Source organism: Cetorhinus maximus, chromosome 17, assembly GCF_964194155.1.
Source record: "Cetorhinus maximus chromosome 17, sCetMax3.hap1.1, whole genome shotgun sequence".
Taxonomy (NCBI): Eukaryota; Metazoa; Chordata; class Chondrichthyes; order Lamniformes; family Cetorhinidae; genus Cetorhinus; species Cetorhinus maximus.
Window position 1 is genome coordinate 29823907 of NC_135895.1, and position 15166 is coordinate 29839072.

The 15166-nt window shown below is 44.4% G+C and overlaps 1 protein-coding gene across 8 annotated transcripts in view; it reads left to right on the forward strand.

Moving 5' to 3' along the window:
- The window catches only part of LOC144692276 (MAP kinase-interacting serine/threonine-protein kinase 1-like), an 86730-nt gene that overhangs the window by 20257 nt on the left and 51307 nt on the right, over positions 1–15166 (forward strand). For 7 of the 8 annotated variants that reach the window (XM_078560900.1, XM_078560903.1, XM_078560901.1 and 4 more), the window contains one exon: positions 4117–4218. The exons of the other annotated variant lie outside the window; for it this stretch is intronic. In XM_078560900.1, coding sequence (XP_078417026.1) covers positions 4117–4218 — 102 coding nt within the window. The remainder of the gene's footprint in view (positions 1–4116; positions 4219–15166) is intronic. 8 annotated transcript variants of the gene reach the window in all.

Genomic DNA, 15166 nt, shown 5'->3' on the forward strand with positions numbered 1-15166 from the left:
AGCAGTCCATGTCCAAATGCAGCAAGACCTGGACAATATCCAGGCTTGGGCTGACAAGTAGCAAGTAACATTCGTGCCACACAACTGCTAGGAATTGACCATCTCCAACAAAAGAGAATCTAACCATTGCCCCTTGACATTCAATGGCATTACCATCGCTGTCCCCTACTATCAACATTCTGGGGGTTTTCATTGACTGATAACTAAACTGGACTAGCCATATAAATATGCAGCTACAAGAGCAGGTCAGGGTCTAGGAATTCTGTGGCGAGTAGCTCACCTCCTAACTCCACAAAGCCTGTCCACCATCTACAAGGCACAAGTCAGGGGTGTGATGGAAAATTCTCCACTTGCCTGGATGAGTGCAGCTCCAACGACACCCAAGAAACTTGACCAGCCAGGACAAAGCAGTACTTGATTGGCACTACATCCACAAAGGTTCACTGTGAGACACAGTGGCAGCAGTGTGTATCATCTGCAAAATGCAGAAACTTACCAAACCTCTTTAGACTGCACCTTCCAAATCCACGACCTCTACCAGCTAGAAGGACAAGGGCAGCAGAAACATGGGAGCACCATCACTGGAACTTGCCCTCCAAGGCACTCACCATCCTGACTTGGAAATATATCAGCGTTCCTTCACTGTCGCTGGGCCAAAATCCTGGAACTCCCTCCCTAACAGCAGCGTGGGTATACCAATACCACGTGGACTGCAGCGGTGCAAGAACGCAGCTCACCACCACCTTCTGAAGGGCAATTAGGCAATAAATGCTGGCCTAGCCAGCGACGCCCTCATCCCATAAATGTATTTAAAAAGTGGGTTCAGATCCCACCATGGCAGCTGGTGGAATTTGAATTCAGTTAATAAATCTGGGATATAAAACTAGTTTCAGTGATGGTGACCTTGAAACTATCTTCAATTGCTGTAAAAACCCATGTTCCCTAATGTTCTTTAGGGAAGGAAATCTACCTGGCCTGGCCTACAAGTGACTCCAGACCCACAGCAATGTGGTTGACTTTTAACTATCCTCTGAAATGGCCAAAGAAGCCAGTAACTTCAAGGATAGTTTGGGGTGGGCAACAAACGCTAGCCTTAGCAGTGATTCCCACGTCCCATCAAAGAATTTAAAAAAAGGCCACCAACTCAGATACTGATACTGCATGTGCCTTAGAGAATAGATTATAGGAATTTAGGACTAAGGAGCTTGAGCAGGTCATTTGGCCATTCGAGCCTGTTCTGCCATTTAATAAGATCATGGCTGATGTCTCAATTCCACTTTCCTGTCTGCCCTCCATAACCCTTGACTCCCTTGTCTATCAAAAATCTCCCTAACTCTGCCTTGAATAAATTCAATGACCCAATCTCTGCTGCTCTCTGGGGTAGAGAATTCCACATACTAATGACCCTCTGAGAGAAAAATATTCTCCTCATCTCAGTCTGAAAACATATAAGGTCCTGAAGGGACTTGATAGGGTGGATACCTGGAGGATGTTTCTTCTTGTGGGGGAGACTAAAACTAGAGGACATATCTTAAGAATAAGAGGTCTCCCTTTTAAGACAGAGCTGAGGAGAAACATTTTCTCCCAAAGCTGTATTGCTTCTAACGCAATTATATCCTTTTTCAAATAAGGAGACCAAAACTGTACACCGTATTGCAGATGTGGTCTCTCCAATGCCCTGTACAGCTGCAATAAAACTTCCCTCTTTTATATTCCATTCCATTTGCATTAAACTCCAACATTCCATTTGCCTTCCTAATCACTTGCTTTACCTGCATACTAACCTTTTTGTGACTCGTGTATTGGGACACCCAGATCCCTTTGTACCACCAAGTACTTCAACCTCTCTCCATTTATATAGTATACTTCTTTTCCATTCTTCCTGTTCACGTTTTCCCACGTTATACTCCATCTGCCAAATTTTTCCCACTCGCTTAACCTGTCTATATCCCCTTGCAAACTCTCCCTCCTCTTGACAACTTACTTTCCTATCTATCTTGATGTCATCGCAAATTTACCTACTATACATTCGGTCCCTTCATCCAAATCATTGATGTAAATTGTAAATAGCTGAGGCCCCAGCACTGATCCATGTGGCACTTCACTAGTTAGAGCTTGCCAACCTGAAAGAAGACCCATTTATCCCTATCAGATGTCTTATCAGATGCCTTTTGGAAATTCAAGTATACCACATTTACAGGTCCCCCTTTATCCACCCTACTCACTACTTCCTCAAAAAACTCTAATAAATTAGTTTCACAAAGCCATGTTGACTCTGCCTGATCACATGATTTTCTAAATATCCTGCTGTGACCTCCTTAATATTGGATTCTAACAGTTTCCCTATGACAGATGTTGGGCCAACTGGCCTGGAGTTTCCTGCTTCCTGTCTCCCTCTTTTTCAATAAAGGTGTTATTAGCTATTTTCCAATCTACTGGGACACTTCCAGATTCTAAGGAATTTTGGAAGATTATAACCAATGCATCTATCATTTTTGCAGCCACTTCTTTTAAGACCCTAGGATGCAGGCAATCCTGGGAACAGCCTTTAGGTCTAATAGTTTTCCCAGCACCTTTTCCCTAGTGATGGTGATTGTTTTAAGTTCCTCCCTCCTGTTCACATTTTGATTTTCAAGCCTCTACGGGAAGTTTCAGAGTCTTCTACGTGAAGACAGACACAAAATACCTGTTCAATGCCCCCACCATTTCGTCGTTTTCCATTCTCAGTACCCCAGGCTCACTCTGAAGAAGTCATATGGATTCGAAACGTTAACTCTGTTTCTCTCTCCACAGATGCTGCCAGACTTGCTGAGTTTTTCCAGCATTTTCTGTTTTTACCTCAGACTCACTGTCCAGAAGACCGACACTGGCTTTAATTACTGTTTTCCTATTTAACTCCTATCTTGTGTAATAACCTTTGATGTGGCACCTTATCAGATGCCTTTTGGAAATTCAAGTACACCACATCTGCAACTTCCCCTTTATCCACCTTACTCGTTACTTCCTCAAAAAACTCTTGCTGCTTTTCTCTCATACTCAACTTTCTCACTCTTTGCCATTTTTTAGTCATTCTTTGCTAGTTCGTAAAATCTGATCAATCTCCAGACCTACACTAATTTTTGCAGAATTTTACAGTTTCTTTCAATTTGATACAATCCTTAACTTTTTTGTTCAGCCAAGGATGATGCATCCTTCTCAAAGAGTTTTTGTTTCTTACTGTGATAAATCTTTGCTGAAAATGATTAAATATCACCTTAAAAGCCTGCCACTGAATCTCTACTGTCCTACCTGTTAAACGAGTTTTCCAGTTCACTTTAGCCAGCTCTGCTTTCATACTCTTATAATTACCTTTATTCTGTTTTAAAGCGCTAGTCATAGAACCACACTTCACCTCTTAAACTGAACATGAAATTCTATCATGTTATGATCATTGTCACCTAAAGCCTCCTTTATATTGATTTATCCTCATTACTCAATACCAGGCCTAGAATACCCTGTTCCCTGGTTGGCTTTAGAAAGTACTGCACTAAGAAATTGCCCTGCATAGTCTGTGAACTCATTTTCTCCAGGTACCTTTGCCAATCTGATTCTTCCATCTGCATGCAGATTTAAGTCACTCATGACTATTGCAGTACCTTTCTTACACGCCTCATTTATTTCTTCCTGTATACTCTGCCCGACAGTGTAACTACTGTTAGGGGGTCTATAAACTACTCCCACAAGTGACCTCTTATCTTTCCTATTTCTTATCTCCAACCAAACTGATTCTACATCTTGCATTTTTGAGCTAACGTCATATCTCACTACTGGACTAATTACATTTTTAATTGACATAGCTACCCTATCACTTTTTCCTAGCTTCCTGTCTTTTTGAAATGTAGAACTTAGTGTTAATTTTTACCTGATATCCCTCAGCCTCTTGTGTTGGTGGCATTTATTACCTTCTTAGCAGTTTGTGGGGTGAGGCGGGTGTGGGGAGGGGGGGTGGTAGTTGGAGGCAGTGAGTGGTTAGAGGGGGTGATGAAAGAGCAAATTCATAGCACTTGATTAATCATTTGAACAATAAGTATGCTGCATGTACATTTATAAGTGTTTCTGTTTGTTTTGGATCTTCAGAAATTATGTCCAGTCAGCCAGTCAATATCATTGATAGTGGCAAGCGCAACAAGAAAAAGAGAAGAGCCAGGGCTACGGACAACTTTACTGGGAAGTTTGAAGGTCAGTAACTTTATTTTGGTGACTTCTGATATTTGTTGGATAGAGTTGGTGTGGCATTCTAAAGTTTAACCTACAGCATTTCCTTTGAAGTATGTTACTAACCACTTCCCTGTGTGATATTAGGTCACTGAGAATCCCTGAATGATGTGTCATACTGTGTTGTAACTTGCCATTTGAAACGATCTATTTGCTGAGGGACAGACTCAATTTTGTGTCACAGTACTGAAAAAAATCTAAGCTTATAACATTGGAAAAGCTGTCATCCGGATGTAAGCAGAATCCATTGCTGTCAAATTGTAACCTTAGACTCTCCAAATGTTTAAACCATACTGAATAAGAGACAAACTGTTCAGACAGGAAAAGATCAATACAAAGTAATTTATTGTCACTCCATTTGTGAAGTAAGTTAAGTATGTGAGTTAAAATAAAAACTTCAGTTAGCTAATGAAATGTTATATACAGTAAATACATATATAATACACAGTAAGATACTTAGTGTTGTCTTGGGCATAAAAAGATCATAGGCTCATCTGACCGACCCTTCTAAACCTCCAATTAGGATTCTGGAACTAACAGCCCTAAGCAGCAATTCATCCAGTCCTTATCTTAAAATCTGTAAAGGTTTTCTCTACTACCATTTCTAATGAAAGAATTATGGAATGGCTATCAGCACTTACTATAAAAAGTAGCCTAAATTTCTTATTTTCCTTTGACACTCTTAGCTGAAAAGTTTTATTCTTTCTTTGAATCCTATGCCTGACAGAACAACTCCCGAGTTCCAGGTTTTTCATGGCTTCCTTCATATTAAGTTTCTCCTTGTGCTGTTCTTTGAATGGACGTCACCCATACTCCTCTCCAGAGAGTCAAGTATCAAGATGGACAATCCTTCCCTCATACTTCAACCCTCAGCCTTGTCTCCAATAACTTTCCAACATGGATACCAAAACAGAGCACCATACTCCAGATTGTGCCTCACCAAGGTCTGATGCTATAATAACATCACCTTCCCTGACTTGGTCACATTCCTAGCTATATACCCCAATAGTTCACTTTTTTATTGCTTTTGAACACTGAAGTGAGTTTTAATAGCTTTTCCATCAACATCCCCCAAACTCTTTCTTGCTTTGCTACCTCAACATTCTACAACATGCAGTCCCTGTTTTTTGTTTTTCTACTAAATCTCTCTGCACATGACTTAGTCTAACATTCTGGATAACATTCTCTCCACTGTGTTTAATTTGACACCTTGAACAGCATTCTATTCTATAAATAATTTATAAAAATGATAAACAGCTGCCTCAATGCTAACCCCTGTGGTACATCACAGTGCAGAAGAGGCTCTTCGGCCCATCGAGTCTGCACCGACACGTGAAAAACACTTGACCTACCTACCTAATCCCATTTACCAGCACTTGGCCCATAGCGTTGAATGTTATGACGTGCCAAGTGCTCATCCAGGTACTTTTTAAAGGATGTGAGGCAACCCGCCTCCACCACCCTCCCAGGCAGTGCATTTCCAGACCGTCACCACCCTCTGGGTAAAAAAGGTTTTTCCTCACATCCCCCCCCCACCCCCCCGCCCCACAAAACCTCCTGCCCCTCATCTTTAACTTATGTCCCCTCATGACCGACCCTTCAACTAAGGGGAACAGCTGCTCCCTATTCACCCTGTCCATGCCCTTCATAATCTTGTACACCTCGAACAGGTCGCCCCTCAGTCTTCTCTGCTCCAACAAAAACAACCCAAGTCTATCTAACCTCTCTTCATAATTTAAATGTTTCATCCTAGGCAACATCCTGGTGAATCTCCTTTGCCCCTCCTCCAGCGCAATCACTTCCTTCCTATAAGGCGACCAGAACTGTACACAGCACTCCAGCTGTGGCTTCACCAAGGTTCTATACAACTCCAACATGACCTCCCTACTTTTGTAATCTATGCCTCGATTGATAAAGGCAAGTGTCCCATATGTCTTTTTCACCACCCTACTAACATACCCCTCCGCCTTCAGAGATCTATGGACACACAAGCCAAGGGTCCCTTTGTTCCTCAGAACTTCCTAGTGTCATGCCGTTCATTGAATACTTCCTTGTCAAATTACTCCTTCCAAAGTGTATCACCTCCCACTTTTCAGGGTTAAATTCCATCTGCCACTTATCTGCCCATTTGACCATCCCGTCTATATCTTCCTGTAGCCCAAGATGCTCAACCTCACTGTTAACCACCCGGCCAATCTTTGTGTCATCCGCAAATTTACTAATCCTACTCCCCACATAGTCATCTATGTTGTTTATATGAATGATGAATAATAGGGGACCCTGTGCTACGCCACTGGACACTGGCTTCTGACATCCATTTGCAACTGGTTTCCACTCTGTTAGCTGATATTGTTTACCTTTCAGCTATACTGCAATCCATCCCAATTCTTGTCTCCTCTCTCAGTCAAGTGCACTTTGAGCAGTCTGTTTTTTGAAAGCATCAAATACCTCCTGAAATCCAAGTAGATAACTTCCACCATCTCGCCCTCATGTGTGAGATCTGTAAGCTTAGAGATCTAGTCCTGCTGCTTCTGGATCCATGTTAACACCTTCTAGTCAGATCCTGCCCATCCAGATAATTCCCTGTCTTTCACCAAGGACTTGAATATTTCCCTACAGGGAATGCTTCTAAGTGTTACAGGCTCATTCCTTGCATCCCCACTCCCCTTTCTTTATGGAAAAAAATAGATCTGGGATATGTTTAGCAACATTCCAATTTTACCTGATCTAATGAGTTTTGAAAGATATGCAATCACCTTGGCTAACTTTACCAGCAAATGCCCTTTGATTGAAAGTCAGAGGCTCGAGTTTTTGTATTATCTTAAGCTTCCAAACCTTCTTATTATTTCTTGTAATATTAAAGGTTCGCTCTCATGCTCCTCTCAGAATCTCTTTCTTCCCCCCCGACCACATGGTAAAACAAACACACAAGGTCTGTGGATGTGGTGCCAATCAAGTTGGGCTGCTTTGTCCTGGATGGTGTCAAGCTTGAGTGTTGTTGGAGCTGCACTGTTGATGTTGATAGTGGAGGATTCAGTGAAGGTAATATTTTTGAATGTCAAGGGGTGATGGTTAGATTCTTTCTTGTTGGAGTTGATCATTGCCTGGCACTTGTGTGGCACGAATGTTACTTGCCACTTGTCAGCCCAAACATGGATATTGTCCAGGCCTTGCTGCATTTGGACATGGACTACTTCAGTATCTGAGGGGTCATGAATGGTGCTGAACATTGTGCAATCATCAGCGAACATCTCCTCTTCTGACCTTATGATGGAAGAAAGGTCATTGATGAAGCAACTGAAGATGGTTGGGCCAAGGATACTATCCTGAGGAACTCCTGCAGTGAAGTCCTAGAACTGAGATGATTGACCTTCAACAACCACAACCATCTTCTTTTGTGCTGGAGAGCTTTCCCCCGATTTGCATTGATTCCAGTCTTGCTAGGGCTCCTTGATGCTACACTCGGTCAAATGCTGCCTTAATGTCAAGGGCAGTTGCTGTCATCTCGTCTATTCCTTGTTGTCTTGTGATGTGCATCTGCCTCCTTCCTAATTGGTTCATGTTATGATCTTCCCTCCATAGCTGCATAGGCTATTTATCTTATCGTCCGAGATCCAGTGGGCCAAGAATATGAACCCCTTCCTCTATGTCCAATGTGGAACCATTCATTGACCTACTTCATACGACTTCCTATCTCATGGGCCCAGCAAGTGGCATGCAGACTAAATAATAAATATGTGAATAATGTAATAGTGACCTATGAATAATTAGATGGTCTTTTATCTAGCTCAAATAGGCAAAGTAATAAAAAAATTAAAGTAATTTACAACTTGTTGGCTTTTAAATGGAGTATTTTTCTTATCGTACCTCTCTCTTAGACTTTCAAATATATTCTTGGCTAATGGCTGTATATTTAACTGAATCTCTCAAAGATCTTCCAAGATTGTCTGATATCATGGTTTTGAATATTATGCCCCATAAATTTAAAAAGTTGCTGTTACTTAATTGCAAAGGAACCAGTCCTAAAGTCTATGTATATTTGAAAACCATGTCAATATTCCTTCAAACCTGTTACCAGGGAGATCACAACGAAAAAAACATTGCACTATTGTATCAGGTCATGTCATGGGCACCATTTTGGTTTCAGTGGTACTCAAACTCCCTACAATGACCGAGCTATAAAGAGGAAACTACAGCAATAATACTAGACAAAACACATTGGCTAGGATCTTCCACGGAGTGCTGCTCTACTTGAATTTTTCCATGCGTCAATGCTGCTCCGCATTTCTTGCTGGGTATTCTGAGCCCAGCTCCTCCAGAAATGCAGAGTACATCGTCCATTGGAGAGCTCCATCGCAGCACTTTGCTGTTGGGGGAAGGCGAGGTATGCCCCCTTTTTGCTGCACTAGCTGCTGTATGGTAAGTTTAAATGTCCAGTGTGAATGTTAGTGAATGGATGAATGTTTGTGAATGGGTGAGTGGATGATTGTGTGAATGGGCAGGTGGGTGAGGTTGGCAGGTGGGTGAGGTTAAGAACATAAGAAATAGGAACAGGAATAGACTATTCGGCCCCTCAAGCCTGCTCCGCCATTCAATAAGATCATGGCTGATCATCTTGTGTTTTGATTTCCACATTCCCATCTAATCCCAATAACCTTTGATTCCCTTGCCTAACAAGAATCTGTCTACAACAAAAATACCTGGAAAAACTCAGCAGGTCTGACAGCATCTGAGGAGAGGAACACAGTTAACGTTTCGAGTCCGTATGACTCTTCAACAGAACTAAGGAAAAATAGAAAAGAGGTGAAATATAAGCTGGTTTAAGGGGGGGGGGTGGGACAGGTAGAGCTGGATAGAGGGCCAGTGATAGGTGGAGATAACCAAAAGATGTCATAGACAAAAGGACAAAGAGGTGTTGAAGCTGGTGATATTATCTAAGGAATGTGATAACAAAGGTACAGATAGCCCTAGTGGGGGTGGGGTGGGGGGGGAAGGGATCGAAATAGGCTAAAAGGCAAAGATAAAACAATGGATGGAAATACATTTAAAAATAATGGAAATAGGTGGGAAAAGAAAAAGCTATATAAATTATTGGAAAAAAGGGGGATCGGAAAGGGGGTGGGGATGGAGGAGAGAGTTCATGATCTAAAATTGTTGAACTCAATATTCAGTCCGGAAGGCTGTAAAGTGCCTAGTCGGAAGATGAGGTGCTGTTCCTCCAGTTTGCGTTGAGCTTCACTGGAACAATGCAGCAGGCCAAAGACGGACATGTGGGCATGAGAGCAGGGTGGAGTGTTGAAACGGCAAGCGACAGGGAGGTCTGAGTCATGCTTGCGGACAGACCAAAGGTGTTCCGCAAAGCGGTCACTCAGTCTGTGTTTGGTGTCTCCAATGTAGAGGAAACTGCATTGGGAGCAGCGAATGCAGTAGACTAAATTGAGGGAAGTGCAAGTGAAATGCTGCTTCACTTGAAAGGAGTGTTTGGGCCCTTGGACGGTGAGGAGAGGGGAAGTAAAAGGGCAGGTGTTGCACCTTCTGCGGTTGCACGGGAAGGTGCCGTGGGAGGGGGTTGAGGTGTAGGGGGTGATGGAGGATTGGACCAGGGTGTCCCGGAGGGAACGATCCCTGCAGAATGCCACCAGGGGGGGTGAAGGGAAGATGTGTTTGGTGGTGGCGTCATGCTGGAGTTGGCGGAAATGTTGGAGGATGATCCTTTGAATGCGGAGGCTGATGTGGTGATAAGTGAGGACAAGGGGTGCCCTATCATGGTTCTGGGAGGGAGAGGAAGGTGTGAGGGCGGATGCGCGGGAGATGGGCCGGACACGGTTGAGGGCTGTGTCAACCACCGTGGGTGGAAAACCTCAGTTAAGGAAGACATGTCAGAGGAACTGGTTTTGAAAGTGGCATCATCAGAACAGATGCGACGGAGGCGAAGAAACTGAGAGAATGGGATGGACTCCTTACAGGAAGCGGGGTGTGAGGAGCTGTAGTCGAGGTAGCTGTGGGAGTCGGTAGGCTTGTAATGAATATTGGTGGACAGTCTATCACCAGAAATTGAGACAGAGAGGTCAAGGAAGGGAAGGGAAGTGTCAGAGATGGACCATGTGAAAATGATGGAGGGGTGGAAATTGGAAGCAAAATGAATAAATTTTTCCGGATCCAGACGAGAGCATGAAGCAGCACCGAAACAATCATCGATGTACCGGAGAAAGAGTTGTGGGAGGGGGCCGGAGTAGGACTGGAACAATGAATGTTCCACATACCCCATAAAGAGACAGGCATAACTGGGGCCCATGTGGGTACCCATAGTTACATCTTTTATTTGGAGGAAGTGAGAGGAGTTTAAGGAGAAATTGTTCAGTGTGAGAACAAATTCAGCCAGACGGAGGAGAATAGTGGTGGATGGGGATTGTTCGGGCCTCTGTTCAAGGAAGAAACGGAGACCGATCAAACCATCCAGGTGGGGGATGGAGGTGTAGAGGGATTGGACGTCCATGGTGAAGAGGAGGCGGTTGGGGCCAGGGAACTGGAAATTGTTGATACGATGTAGGGTGTCAGATGAATCATGGATGTAGGTGGGAAGGGACTGGACAAGGGGAGAGAGAATGGAGTCAAGATAGCAAGAAATGAGTTCCGTGGGGCAGGAACAGGCTGACACAATCAGTCTGCCAGGACAGTCCTGTTTGTGGATTTTGGGTAGGAGGTAGAAGTGGGCCGTCCGAGGTTGGGAGACTGAGGTTGGAATCTGTGGAAGGAAGATCTCCAAAGGAGATGAGGTCAGTAAGAGTCCTGGACACAATGGCTTGATGTTCACTGGTGGGGTCATGGTCCAGGGGAAGGTAGGAGGAAGCGTCTGCGAGTTGACGCTCAGCCTCTGCGAGGTAGAGGTCAGTGCGCCAGACAACAACAGCACCACCCTTGTCAGCAGGTTTGGTGACAATGTTGGGGTTGGACCTGAGAGAACGGAGTGCAGCAAGTTCAGAGAGAGACAGGTTAGAGTGGGTGAGAGGAGCAGAGAAAATGAGACGACTGATGTCACGCCGACAGTTCTCAGTGAAAAGATCTATCTACTTCTGCCTTCAAAATATTCAATGACCCCCACCTCCACCACCATCTGAGGCAGAATTCAGGTCACACACCCTCTGAGAGAAAAAGATTCTCCTCATCTCTGTCCTAAAAGGGCAACCCCAATTTTTTAAACAGTGCCCCCTGGTTCTGGACTCACGCACAAGAGGAAACATCCCTTCGACGTCCACCTTGTCAAGGCCGTTCAGGATCTTATATATTTCAATCAAATCACCCTTCAATCTTCTAAGTGAAAGTTTCCAGTGGAAACAAGCCCGGTCTGCCCAACCTTTCCTCATAAGACAACCCATTCATTCCAGGTATCAATCTCGTAAACCTCCTTTGAACTGCCTCCAATGTATTTACATCCTTCCTTAAATGAGACCAAAACTGCACACGGTATTCAAGGTGCGGTCTCACCAATGCCCCGTAAAACTGAAGCATAACATCCTTACTTTTATGTTCAATCCCTCCCGTAATAAAGAATAGTGTTCCATTAGCTGCCTTAATTACTTGCTTTACCTGCATACTAACTTTTTGTGACTTATGTACTAGAATACCTAGATCCCTCTGCACCTCAGAATTATGCAGCCATTCTCCATTTAAGTAATCTGCTTTTTTGTTCTTCCTGCCAAAGTGAACTAACTTCACATTTTCCCACATTAAACTCCATTTGCCAGGTCCTTGCCCACTCACTCAACCTATCTATATCCATCTGCAACCTCCTCATGTCCTCTTCACAACATACTTTCCTACCTATCTTTGTGTCATCTGCAAATTTAGCTACCATGTCTTCATTCCCCTCATCTAAGTCATTGGTGTAAAAAGTTGAGGCCCCAGTACAAACTCCACTCGTCACATCCTGCCAATTAGAAAAGACCCATTTATGCATACTCTCTGCTTTCTGACAACCAGCCAATCTTCTATCCATGCTAATATGTTACCCACTACGCCATGCACTTTTATTTTCCGTAATAATCTTTTATGTGGCACTTTATCAAAAGTCTTAGAACTGCTCTGCTCCCTTTCAAACTGGATGTAAAATTCAATCATATTGTGGTCGCTGCTACCTAGGGGTGTCTTTACTCTGAAGTCATTAATTAATTCTGTCACGATACACAATACCAAGTCTAATATAACCTGCTCTCTGGTTGGTGCTGCTGCTGTAAGGAACTATCTCGAAAGCATTTTAAGAACTCCTCATCCGGGCTACTACTGCTAATCTGATGTTTCCATTTTATGTATAGATTAAAATCACCCATGATTATTGCTGTCCCTTTATCACAAGCACACAATACTTTTTTCTTGAATTCTTTGTCCTATACTGTGGCTACTGTTAGGGTGCCTGTAGACCACTCCTACTAATGATCTTTCCCCCTTATTATTCATCATCTCCACCCAAACTGACATCCTGATGATCTGAAGCAAGGTCATCTCTAACTATTGCACCAATGCCCTCTTTGATTAACAGTGCTACCCCATCATCTTTACCTAGCTTCCTATCCTCCTTGAATGTCATGTATCCTTCAATAAAAGAGTGTGAGGTGAGTGGCGGAAACACAGGTGAAAAGAGAACAAGGAGAGTGGAGACACAGGATAAAAGAGCTTGGGGAGAGCAGCGGAGACACAGGATAAAAGAGCGTGAGGAGAACAGCAGAGATACAGGATAAAAGAGTGTGAGGAGTGCGGCCGATACACAGGATAAAAGAGCGTGAGGAGAGCGGCGGAGACACAGGATAAAAGAGCGTGAGGAGAGCGGCGGAGACACAGGATAAAAGAGCGCGAGGAGAGCAGAGACACAGGGTAAAAGAGCGCGAGGAGAGTGGTAGAGACACAGGATAAAAGAGTGTGAGGAGAGCAGAGGATACACAGGATAAAAGAGCGCGAGGAGAGCGGCTGAGACACAGGATAAAAGAGCGCGAGGAGAGCAGCGGAGACGCAGGGTAAAAGCGCGAGGAGAGCGGCGGACACGGAGGATAAAAAAGCGTGAGGAGAGCGGCGGAGACACAGGATAAAAGAGTGCGAGGAGAGCAACAGAGACACAGGATGAAAGAGTGCGAGGAGAGCAGAGACACAGGATGAAAGAGTGCGAGGAGAGCAGAGACACAGGATAAAAGAGCGCGAGGAGAGCAGAGACACAGGATAAAAGAGCGCGAGGAGAGCGGTATAGACACAGGATAAAAGAACGTGAGGAGAGCGGTAGAGACACAGGATAAAAGAACGTGAGGAGAGTGGAGGATGCACAGGATAAAAGAGCGCGAGGAGAGCGGCGGAGACACAGGATAAAAGAGCACGAGGAGAGCGGCGGAGATGCAGGATAAAAGAGCGCGAGGAGAGCGGCAGAGACGCAGGATAAAAAAGCGCAATGAGAGCGGCGGAGATGCAGGATAAAAGCGTGAGGAGAGCGGCGGAGACGCAGGATAAAAGAGTGTGAGGAGAGCCGCGGAGACACAGGATAAAAGAGCGCGAGGAGAGCGGAGGATACACAGGATAAAAGAGTGTGAGGAGAGCAGAGACACAGGATAAAAGAGCGCGAGGAGAGCGGTGGAGACACAGGATAAAAGAGCGCGAGGAGAGCGGTGGAGACACAGGATAAAAGAGCGCGAGGAGAGCGGTGGAGACACAGGATAAAAGAGCGCGAGGAGAGCGGTGGAGACACAGGATAAAAGAGCGCGAGGAGGGCGGTGGTGACAAAGGATAAAAGAGCGCGAGGAGAGCGGTGGAGACAAAGGATAAAATAGCGCGAGGAGAGCGGTGGAGACACCAGATAAAAGAGCTTGAGGAAAACGGCGGAGAAAGAGGATAAAAGAGTGCGAGGAGAGCAGAGACACAGGATAAAAGAGCGCAAAGAGACTGGCAGAGACGCAGAATAAAAGAGCGTGAAGTCATACCTTGTAGTTAAGAAGCATATAACCTTAGTTGTCAGTGGTACTAGCATTCAATAAACACAGTAAATTGTAGCATACATAGGAAGAAAGTAATTAAAGTAAATTAAATAACAAATGTTAGAATGGAGGGACAGGTGTTATGTTACGGCTGTGAGATGTGGGAGCTTTTGGACTTGGCTTTTGGCCAAGGCAATACTTGACAAACACGTCTGCAGGAAGTGTAAGCAGCTTGAGGAATTCTGGATCAGGATTATTGATCTGGAGGGCAAAATGCAGACACTGCTCAACATAAGGGAGGGGGAGAAATACTGGATATTTTGTTCCAGAAGACAGTCACACCTCTTAGAAGAGGGTCATCTGTTTTGGTCAGCCGTGAGGGACAAGAGGATGTGACTGTCAGTGAGGCAGGTAATGGGACCGAGCAGACAATAGTGGAGGAGCCTCAGACTTTGTAATTGTCAAACAGGTTTGAGGTGCTCACAGTCTGTGAGGATGAAAGTGAAGTCTGCAAGGTGGATGAGCTGGCTGGCCATGGCACTGTGGTACAGGAAGCCGTAAAAGTGGGGGGAGCAAACAAGAATGTAGTGGTAGTAGGGGACAGTATAGTGAGGGGGATTGACACTGTTCTCTGCAGCAAAGAGCGGGAGTCCAGACGACTGTGTTGCCTGCCCGGCACCAGGGTTCGGGACAGCTGCTCAGGGCTGGAGAGGAACTTGCATTGGGAGGGGCAGGATCCAGTTGTCATGGTCCATATAGGTACCAATGACATAGGTAGAACTATGAAAGAGGTTTTGTAAAGTCAGTATGAGGAGCTAGGTACCAAATTAAGAAGCAGAACCTCAAAGGTAATAATCTCTGAATTATTATCTGTACCACGTGCATATTGGCTTGGAGCAAATAAGATTAGAGAGATGAATGCATGGCTCAAAGACTGGTGTGGGGGAAATGGGTTCCGGTTT